The sequence below is a fragment of the Arachis stenosperma genome, chromosome 3 (genome assembly GCF_014773155.1).
Source record: "Arachis stenosperma cultivar V10309 chromosome 3, arast.V10309.gnm1.PFL2, whole genome shotgun sequence".
In the NCBI taxonomy this organism is placed as follows: domain Eukaryota; kingdom Viridiplantae; phylum Streptophyta; class Magnoliopsida; order Fabales; family Fabaceae; genus Arachis; species Arachis stenosperma.
The window spans coordinates 105386123-105397429 of record NC_080379.1 but is presented as its reverse complement, the minus strand read 5'-3'; the positions used below and the strand labels follow the sequence as shown (position 1 = coordinate 105397429).

The 11307-nt window shown below is 32.2% G+C and overlaps 1 protein-coding gene across 1 annotated transcript; it reads left to right on the top strand.

Moving 5' to 3' along the window:
* Nucleotides 1-365: 365 nt before the first annotated feature.
* Nucleotides 366-8426, top strand: LOC130968681 (uncharacterized). Its single transcript, XM_057894080.1, has 14 exons — nt 366-705; nt 971-1267; nt 2166-2340; nt 3188-3271; nt 3370-3611; nt 3955-4162; nt 4365-4444; nt 4754-4838; nt 5799-5930; nt 6017-6130; nt 6240-6287; nt 6528-6612; nt 7642-7698; nt 7845-8426. The coding sequence occupies exons 2-14, from the start codon at nt 1038-1040 to the stop codon at nt 7985-7987; spliced, it is 1683 nt and encodes a 560-aa protein (XP_057750063.1). The 5' UTR covers nt 366-705; nt 971-1037; the 3' UTR covers nt 7988-8426.
* The last annotated feature ends 2881 nt before the right edge of the window (nt 8427-11307 follow it).

Below are 11307 nucleotides of genomic sequence, written 5' to 3'. Positions count from 1 at the left end.
TTAATTAACGTTGATAAACAATAAAAAATATAAATTAGATTTTAGTTATTAAATAATAATTTTTGTATATTTAAAAAAAATTTCTAAAATATTTTCAAAAAAAATATATATTAAGACCAAAATACGTCTAACCAGCATTTTTAGCCCCAAAATATTCTCTCTATATAATTATAAAATAATATAATAATTAAATATTAATTTTTAACCTTTTTTAATAAACTAGGCAACGCCATTTAAACACCATAACAAAATGGTTATGCCATGTAAATAGGTGGATACTATAATGAAGATGGCAAAAATATCTTCTCATGTAAATCTTATATATGTATTGTAAGAAAGGAACACAAAGACAACACAACTGACAACAGAAAATCTCACGCGGAGAACACTATACTATACACACAAGTCCTCTTTTTTTCTTCCCTCTCTTCTCTCTTCTTCTTCTTCTTCTTCTTCTTCTTCTTCTCACTTCCCTCACATACCCAAATTTCGCTTCTTCTTCTCTCTCTAGGGTTTCGGAGGATCATAAGCACCTTCGAATTCTCACCTTCTTCCAACAAAACGTGATTCTCTTCGGTTCATGCTCAATTTTTAGTTCTCTTAATCCCTATAAGTATCTCGATAATTTAATTCCGCGGCTTCGCGCCACTGCTTCCCACGGTTTTTTCCTCCGGACAAGAAAGCTTTCAAGCTGAGGACTCAAAGGTACTGCATGAGAATCTTTCGGTTTATTATTATTATTTTTTATAAATTCTGTGAGTATCTGAATTCAAGTAATAAAAAATTCAATCATATGAAAAATTGGAAATTGCATGAAAAACGAGGGGGGATCACTCTTTTCTTTTTAAAAAAGGAAATGATTTTCCCTTTTTGTGTGTGTGTGTGTGTGTGTGTGTGGTGAGTAAAAGTCATAGCTCAATAGCTCATGCACATCTATGTAACAATTCTAATACTATTTATGTATATGTAGTTGCATTGGTAATGTGCACAAAGGATGGTAGGTAGTGTGTGAAGTGCCCAACACTGACGTTGAGGAAATGGATTCGGCGAGGAGTTGGTTTCAGAAGTTTCAGCCTCGTGATAAAACAAAAGGGTTTGGAAAGAAGAAGGAGGATGATAACAACGGAGGAGGAGCAGACGATTCGAGTGTAGTGGTTGATGAAGCTTCTCTTTCCAATGACACAAAGCAGAAGGTTGCAGCAGCAAAGCAGTATATTGAAAACCATTACAAGGAGCAAATGAAGAATCTTCAGGAGAGGAAGGAGCGGTACGATTTCCTACTTTACTGGTTTTAGTCTGTTCAGATGATAATTGATTTTCATACATGAAAGTGCTCAAGTGAATCTAACTCACTTGTCTATACCCATAGCTGGCATGACAGTGTTGGTTGATGCTAAATCTTAGATTCACTAGTCATCCTTAGTCAATTTGGGTCTGGCAATATCCACTCCCATTTCTCAAATAAAATTGTCATTAAACCATCATAACTATTTTTTTCTCACATGATTTTGTAAATATGTGAAGAGTGCTTGCTGACATCGTTATCTTTTGTTTTTTTGTGGGAATGCCATGATTCACATTAATACAATTCAATTTGCAAAAAGAGCTGTTGAATTTCACAATATTGTTTTAGCTTGTATTTCCCATGAACATTAAGTCAGTTCTAACATACTCGGGTGGATATTCAAATGAAGTGCGACTTTGGAGATTGAAAGTGGCTTATGTATCATTTGGAATTCAGTCTAATAAGTTCATGTGTTATAATTTCACCTGTTTGGGATCCATGTGTTTTGAAGGGCTATTTGTAGAAACAATGAGTTGCCCTAAAGTCCTAAACACTAAAATAAGCTGTTAAATATCTCTCTCTTCTCTGTTCTTGAGGAAGGAACTCTCATGATCCAAGGTCCTTGGTTCATTTCACAAAGTTCTAGTATTGTGGGTGTTATGAGGTTGTAATAAGTTAATGGGTTCAAAATCTATTTCTGTGGGAGATGGATAGATGAGCAGTTATGACTGTAGCGGTAGTTATTCTCCCCGTATCCTTAGTGAAGCATTTCAAGATTGACTGGACTGGAACAACTATCTTTGCTTGAGTGGTAGTCTGTATTATATAGTTGCTTGCAAATCTTATGGTAAAATTTTATAGTGTAACTTGTTTGTCACAGTCGGACCTTTTTGGAAAAGAAGTTGGCTGATGCTGATGTCTCTGAGGAAGATCAAAACAACCTACTTAAATTTTTGGAGAAAAAGGAAACTGAATATATGCGCCTTCAGAGGCATAAGATGGGAGTTGATGATTTTGAATTGCTGACTATGATTGGCAAAGGTGCATTTGGTGAGGTATGTATCTACTTACATGGTATTTTTGTCACCTGATGATTGCTTATGCTTTCTTCTTCCGTGTTATGATTATTTTGTATTGGTGGACTGGCTAGTTGCTTCCATTCATAAAAATTAAAAATGAAGTTAATTTTCTGCAGGCTACTTTGATATATATTTAAAATTATGCTTTTTTGTATACTCTTGATTTATTATGTGCATATTAAAACTGAGGTAATTCTTAAGAGAGATACACAAACAATAAGATATTTTAATGGTAATATGGGCTAGAAAAGAGCTTATGAGGCATTCATTTATCTAATGTCCTGTTGGGGGTATCATCATATTTATTTATTTGTTTGGAAAAAAGAGAGATCTAGGGATATCATGGTTTCATGTGAATAATTGGGACAATATGCATTAGTATATGGCCAAGAATCCAAGACTACAACATCCTGTTGTTAGTCATAATTTTTGTATACAATTAATTAAGTAGGAGTACCAACTCTCAGAATATATAACCTTGCTGCTTTGCTGGATAAATAACAAATCTAAAAGAAAAATTCTGTTTCTGCTATATTTTTTTCCTTCAAAAAGAAACTTGAAAAGACATTTTTCATTATGCTGAAGAGACTTGTGCCTACATATAAAAGAGCTGATTTCTACTGAAAGAAAAAAAAAAGTTGTTTTCTGAAACACACACTCTTTTATGAACTACAAGTTCATTCATGGAACTTGTGCAAAAGAAATATTACCCTGTTGAGTCTTATCCCCTCCTCCCCCCTTCTTTTCTCTCCTGTCCCCCTCTTGATTTGTGTGTTTCTGTCTGCCAGTAATTTAACTTCTCCTAAAACTTAAACTGTTGCAGGTCAGAGTCTGTAGGGAAAAGACTACGGGTCAGGTTTATGCAATGAAAAAGCTAAAGAAATCAGAGATGCTTCGCAGAGGCCAGGTTTGTTGTCATTTGTCTTGCTAGATTATTCTCTCCTATTGAATATGATTTTTTACACTTTATGTCAATGTATCCTTCATTATTTTGTAAATTGTCAGGTTGAACATGTCAGAGCTGAAAGGAATCTACTTGCTGAGGTTGACAGCAATTGCATAGTCAAACTATATTGTTCTTTTCAGGATGACGAGCATCTATATCTTATTATGGAGTACCTTCCAGGTGGGGATATGATGACACTGCTTATGAGAAAGGATACCTTGACAGAAGATGAAGCCAGATTTTATGTAGCAGAAACAATTCTGGCTATTGAATCTATACATAAACACAATTATATACATAGGTATGTAGATCTCATTCATTATTTGCTTTCAAAAGGTTCCTGTTTCCTCAATTATACTATTTTTAACTTTCTTATGTGTGATTTCTTATGTGTGATTAGCTTCTAATGAAACATTGGAGCTTGATATAACTCCCAAGTTACCTTGATAGATAATGTTAGAATTATAAGGCTTATCATGATTGCTACCCGCCCACATCATGTGACAAGAATTTAATGCTGAAATACTTAGATCAATGAAGTCCCATTTATGTTTATGCATATTTCATAATGTTTAAAATTAGAGCAACTCTAGTCTGTTGTAAAGTATAAATATGAATATATCTTTTTCAATATTGCTTTGCAGGGATATCAAGCCTGACAACTTAATACTGGATAGATATGGACACTTGAGACTGTCTGATTTTGGACTTTGTAAACCATTAGATTGTAGTACAATTGCAGAAGGGGATTTTTCTGTGGTTCCGAATGTGAATGGATCTAATGAACGTGTTATTTCAAAACGCACACAGCGAGAACAATTACAACACTGGCAACAGAACAGGAGGACACTTGTAAGTCCACTGCTTTATTTTATCGCAATCTATTATTTGTTAGTCTGTGACAGTGTCTAATTGGAAAGGTATGGTTGTTTTACTTATGATCTGGTCAAAGGTTGAAGTTTTGCATTGATAATTTGCACTTTTCAAACAGCAGATTATAGTTTTATTCCCGTTTACGTACTTTCTGTGTAATAAAGAATGCATAACATTGCAGGCTTATTCCACTGTTGGTACACCAGATTATATTGCTCCAGAAGTTCTATTGAAGAAAGGTTATGGGATGGAATGTGATTGGTGAGTTTTTTTCATGTTGATATTTTCTGGTGTTCATTTCTGCCTGATATGTATGGTGTATCATAGCATCATTATTCATTTGATTCATTACTGGGAAGTCTTTAAGAAAAATTTCAGCCTAGTTTCGGATTCAAATTTCTTAACTTCTTTACACATGACACCGTTTGTAACATTGCCCTTTGCTTTTTCCCCCTCTTTCAAGTCTTCTCAAAGCATGTTGGATTTTCTTCATTTATGTTTTTGGAATAAGTGATATAAGGTTAAGGGTTATATGTTTTATTTTGACAATGATGGCTATAATATTCACAGGTGGTCACTTGGAGCTATTATGTATGAGATGCTGGTAGGATATCCACCATTTTATTCTGATGATCCGATGACAACATGTAGGAAGGTATTCTTTGCGATAGAAAACTACTCTTTTTTTTTTTTTTTTTCACTACTGTTATAAACCATTGTAGTATACTTCTAAGTTAAATTGATAATTCTCTTTCGACTTCTAATCAAATGCAATTTATACTGCTGTGTTAGGAAATGTTATCACACCAAATAGGCTAGCAGTGACAGTGCTGAAAGCATTTTATCTTTTTCTTATTCCTTTGGCTGTTTGGCAGATTTTTTTTCTTGCCATGAGGCATGTTTTGCTATGTCATCTCATCTGATTCCCTTCTATGTTGCTTGTCGGTTGAGAGTTAAAAATCTGTACTTTTAGATATGAAAAGTGAAAACCATTCATTGACAATATTTATGGCATCGTGCAATTTTTGCCACTATTTGAACTATTTGGTTGGAGCGTAATGCACACGCTTTCAATGACAGGTTTTCTTATAAGCATGTTTTATGGGATAGGATTAGCTGCCTAGCATCTATTGGTATAAACCTCATGATCTTTAAAGGGGACTTTCCTTCTCAGATATGTTGAGAGATTGGAAAGCTATATTTTATAAATAAATCTTTTGCCTTTATTCTTTTGTACAGGGGAACCCTGATCCCTAATTTATATTATCATTCTTCTCATATTATAACCGACCTCACCTAGTAGCATAAGGCTTTGTTGTTGTTGTTTCTTCTCATATTGATGAGATTCTTTTTTCTTATCTACAAAAAAATATATAAAAACCATTCATGTTTCTTGACTTATCATTTGAGCTTTTGTAATATTGTATCAAAACCTCTACTTCTCTATCCAAGAGGTCTAGATTCGACTTTTGCCAACCCATTTTTCTAATAAAAAAGTTGAATTTTAGCATATGCATGTTAATTACTCATGCTTCAAATCCGGGGTAGGCTCTTGCATGAGGGTGTATTAGATGTAGGAACCATTCATTATTTATCAGTTTCTGGATTTATGCAGATAGTAAACTGGAGATCTCACTTGAAATTTCCCGAAGAAGCAAGGCTGTCCCGAGAGGCTAAAGATCTAATTTGTAAACTCCTGTGCAATGTAAACCACAGATTGGGGTCCAAAGGTGCAGATGAAATAAAGGTGTTGTACGGTGTGTCCTTTTCTAGATTCTTAGATTTGTTATATTATGTATCTGGATATATAGGTTATCTTTGTGTTGTCTCCAGGCTCACCCATTCTTCAATGGTGTTGAATGGGATAAGCTGTATCAAATGGAAGCTGCATTTATTCCGGAAGTAAATAATGAGCTAGATACTCAGAACTTTGAGAAGTTTGAAGAGGTATTTGACTATTTATGTTCTTTCATAAACTCCCTTATTTTGTGTTGCCACTTATCTAAGCCCATTCACATTATTTGATTTTTTCTCTTTTTACCTTTTGCATCTGCAGTCAGACATCCAAGCTCAATCATCATCAAGACATGGTCCGTGGAGGAAGGTAAACTTAGTTATTACCTTCTCTCTTTGAAATTGTCATCAAGTTATCCGTAGGATCAGCTTAGCATCTGCTCAACATTCTGTTGGTTGATGATCTCTTATGTTGTTTTAATAATGCTTTGGTACCTGGCAGTATTCGGAAGAACAAAGTATATTAGTTATCGATTTCTCATTACAGATATTTTCCCACTCCCCATTTCCTTTTTCTTATTCTTTTGTCTTGCTTGTCTGTTCATTACAGATGCTTTCATCTAAGGACTTGAATTTTGTTGGATACACATACAAGAACTTTGAAATTGTTAACGACTATCAAGTTCCTGGGATGGGTAAACTGCTATTTCTTTTCTTTTCACTTATTCTTATTAATTTATTATGTTGATGAAGTCTGCTTTAATTAGAATGCTTATTTGAGATTTTTTTTCCCTAAAAAAAAGGGATAGTAATGTTTACATTTGAATTACGAATAAGGAACTCTTGGTTAGGATATTTCTCTAGATACACTCAGTGAATGGTTCAATATATTAAAAATCATTAACATGATTAACCGTTTCTATGTCTAATTAATTATCTTACCATTGGTTTCTAAATGACTACATCAGTGATTCTTCCTTCACTTCCATAAGTGGAAAAAGATCACTTCAAAATAGCATATTCTCTATTAAGCTTAACTGTTGAAGTCATATCAACTAGCTAGTTCAACTGCATACAATTTCCTTTATTTCTATGCTCATCTGTTGTTTGAAGCATAGAGTTTAAATTTTCTCCTTAATAAATATACAAGTGTGTGGAGCTGGAAGATCACTATTCCTTCTAATAGGTAACTAAATAATAAAAATCTTGTCATCAGAGAAGAAACTATTAAAAGCATTAATTATCCAACCAAAATTACTAGTAAATAGGTCTAGGTTAACCTTTTTGGAATAACCAACCAATGTGGAAGATTTGGTCCAGAACTTCATGTTAAGAAACTTGTATGATATTGTATTATTCTTCCCACCTTGAAACAAAATATAATATTGCAATTCAAATCAATTGGGTGGCATGCTTCAGGCAGAATGCAAAGCCCAAGTTGGTAGGCCTATACAGAAAAGATAAAGATATTTTGGGTTTCGGTGTATATGCTTGCTGATTCATATGTTATCATCCTAAAGGAAAGATCTTTTAGTTTTTATTATTTTAATTTTTATGTCATTATGATATTGCAAAATGAATTTTTATATTTAGGGTTTCATCATGGATTTATTTATATTATAATTTATTATTACCTAAGCTCCAATAACTAAGATAAACTCCTGAATTTGATTTCCTTGGAGACAAGCCTTCGTTCTTGACCTTGCTATCCACTTATTTTGCAGCTGAACTAAAGAGGAAACAGAACAAAACAAATAGGCCATCCATTAAGTCACTTTTTGGTAGGCTCTTTCTTCTGTGACCATTTTAATTATTTCAAAATTCAAACACTGTTTTCATTTATACCATTTTTTTCTCTTGTTTTTTGTATGATACCCTTCTGTTTCTTGCAATGTAACCATAAATTCTGTCATGCTGATTGTGACAGAGTCTGATTCAGAGATATCAGAATTATCTGAAGTTCCTGAAACATCTTCAACCAGACAATCTTCTCAAGGAAGCTTTATGAAGCTCTTGCCACCCCAATTAGAGGTATCTAACAGTGAGAAGAGGATTTCTCCTAAGTCATAACAAACAAGTCAATAGTAATGTTGGAGCCATACATAACTCATGCCCTAGCATTTTGACCAGTTACATGTTTTAAAATCACTTTTGATGCTATATTACATAACTAATGGTTTAAGAGGAAAATTTGAAGATCAAAGTGCTCTATCTCAAGGTGGCTTGAAATGAGTGCTGTTTTTCAGTGGCTACTACAAATTGAATTGTAAATCTCTTACAGTATGCGTTGTCAAATATGTTAGAGAGTAAAACTGATACCTGTCGATGTCAGTGTCTCAGTGAATACCGGATACCAATGTATATTCATGTTTTTCTTTTTACATTGATGATAGCAAAAGCCTTTGTCCCACTATAACATTGGAGTGCAATGACTGGCATGTTAATTGTGCTGAACTTGACATTTGTGAATTATTTTTTTTTTTAATTCTAAAATATGTAACTTGTTAACTATTATTATTATTATTATTATTATTATTATTATTATTGGTGCACCATTTTAATTCATCTTTTGCACTAAGTTCTTATAATCATCAGTCAAATTGGTAAGTAATTGTATTTTCAAGAGAAAACCTAAACGTCACCTGCCCTTGTTACATTTGAGGCTTATTGTATGAGAAACTTTATTTATTTATCATTTTAATTCAAATTCAGAAATTGTTATGTTATTTCTCCAATTCAACTTGGTGCGTGTGTGTGTTTGGGTCAGCTATTTTAGAGGATAATGTATTTTTTTCAAGATTTCATTCAATGTAAATTCTTTTTTGAGATTAATTAACAGGAATATAAAAGTTTCCACTTTCCAGTGCGAAAGGAGTGGATTTTAAGTTCAACTTCCTTAAAACTCCATCATCAAACTTAACCGTCAAGATGGTTCTAAAGATTTTGATTTTTGATGTTCAATAAAAGTTATTTAGAAAAACAATATGCATATAAAAAATCAGTTAATAAATTAATTATTATGTATTTATGTAATTTATTTTAAATGTATATTTTATATTTTAATATATATTTTACATCAATAATTGATTTGATGGTTAATTTTTTTGTATATATAGTATGATTATTAAAAAAATGGTTAACTATCAATTCGGCACTCGAAAAATTTAGTCGCTGACAAAAAGGTCCCTGAAAGATGTTATTGACAAAATAATCTTTGAATGATTTGAAAATGTAACAAAAAAATTAATAAATATAATTTTTATAAGTAACAAAAACAAGTTTCATATTTAACAAACGACTTATCTATTAGTTTTAAATTTTTTTGTGACAACATTTGAATAAATATTTAAAAGATGTATAAAAATTTCGGAGCAAAATTTAATCTGTAAAATTTTTTATTTTTTAAAAATATAATCATTCACAATAATTATTTTAAAAGAAATTCACTTGACAAAAAATTTATCAAATTTTAAGGATAAAAATATCTTATTTTTTTAATAGTAATTATAAAAATTTTAATCAAAATTTGATTTCTAAAATTATTTTTTAAAATATATATATTTAATATTTAATTCTTTTTATTATATTTTTAAATTTTTTAAAAATTTATTTATCGTTAATATTTCTTAAAATTTGTTTTATAAACGATATAAATTTTTAGATAGTATTTTAATAATTTACTCTTAAAAAATTTACTATGAAAAGTATATAGAATATTTGTTCAAATAGATCGGCCACCAGTAAATTATTATTTAGTGAGAAGTAGTTGTGAATATTTATGATTGGATTGGCAAACGTTTCAGGGGTTTTCTTGTCTTTTCATCCTTTCAATCCTTTTTTTGTCATGTTATAGTTTTTGAGATCTGTTTCGCTAGTTAATTTATTACCGATGCTGTGTGTATAAGCATTTTTAAAACAAAATCTAAAAAATGCACGCATATGTAACTTTTCTTTTTTCGTAATTTTTATAATGGACACGTTACACATTCATGTAATCATGTAATTAAATTGGTCCAAGTCTAAATAGAGTTACCTATATTAATGATGAGTGAAAATACGCACTCGAAAACTCTTCGTTACTTCGCGCTCATTATGAAAAAACGTTACTTCTTCCTCAACACGAAACCGTTCATTCTCTTCGAATCTCTCTCAAAATTACTCAAACTTCAGTCACGTTTTCTGCGAAAACCACTACTGGAGAAGAATCGCGAGAAGATTTGGCAAGGAACAACCAGAAACGAACGAAAACAGTAACAGAGATTCGCCTTCCTCCTCCTCCTCATTCTTTCCTTCTTTTTCGCGTTCCTTCTTCTTCATGTGTTTTCTCCTTATCTTCATTCTTTTGTTGTTATTGCTGCTGTATTTTTTTTGTCTTTTCCTCTTTCTCTCCATAGTGAAAAAGCAGTAGAAGATGAGAATGAAGAGTTTTAAATTGTGCAGAACAGAAATGAACCGAAATGGCCAACTCCACTGAACTGAACATCATTCATGTGCTAAATAAAATATCATAAACATTTAATCATCAAGAAAATATTTCTACATGCACAAGGACTCAATTGAACACACTAACAATTAAGTAAATCAAAATGAGCAACTCTACTGAACCGAGCAACATTCATGTGCTGAATAAAACAACATAAACATTCAGTAATCAAGAATAGCATTTTTCTATGCAAAAGAAGTCAACTGAACACATAACAATCAGGTGAACCGAAATGACCAACACCACTGAACTGAACACCAATTATGTGCTGAATAAAACGTGATAAACATTCAATCAATAAGAAACATTTATGCATGCACAAGGACTCAACTGAATACATTAACAATCAAGTGAATCAAAATGAGCAACTCCACTTAACCGAGCAAAATGTTGGTGTTGTTGGTGATGATTATAACGAAAGAACTTACGTGCAAAAATTTGAAAGAAGAAGGATGAGGAGGAAGAGGATGAGAAATACTATTCTTGTGGATTGAAAGTTGATCACCATTTATTCACCACATGAACATTGTTCGGTTCGGTGGCCTTTGTGATTTTGATTCACCAAATGAATGTTGTTCGGTTCAATGTCCTCCTTTTACTTTGTTCAGTGTTTAAGATTATTATGATCGCATACAGCAATCATTTCCTAGCTGTCTCAACGTAATAACCTCATTCAACTGATTTGAAGTTGAATCATTTATTGTTTCCATTCAGAAGTGTAGATTGAAGAAGAAAATGAAGAAGAAGAACAATGAAGCTTATTACGTTGAATTCAATGCAGATCAATAATGAAGAATGCGAGTAGAGAAGAAAAACGCGAATAGAGGAGAACGATAAATTTTATTAGGTTGAAGAAGAAGAACGAAAACGCGAGAAGAGAACAAGGTTTACGTTATATGAGGCGCGT

Bases quoted from the DNA above. Each gene is read 5' to 3' on its own strand.
- LOC130968681 (XM_057894080.1), top strand. From the start codon at position 1,038: ATGGATTCGGCGAGGAGTTGGTTTCAGAAGTTTCAGCCTCGTGATAAA. The intron at 3,612-3,954 runs GTATGTAGATCT...ATTGCTTTGCAG, and splicing joins AAACACAATTATATACATAG to GGATATCAAGCCTGACAACT. The intron at 6,288-6,527 runs GTAAACTTAGTT...TGTTCATTACAG, and splicing joins GACATGGTCCGTGGAGGAAG to ATGCTTTCATCTAAGGACTT.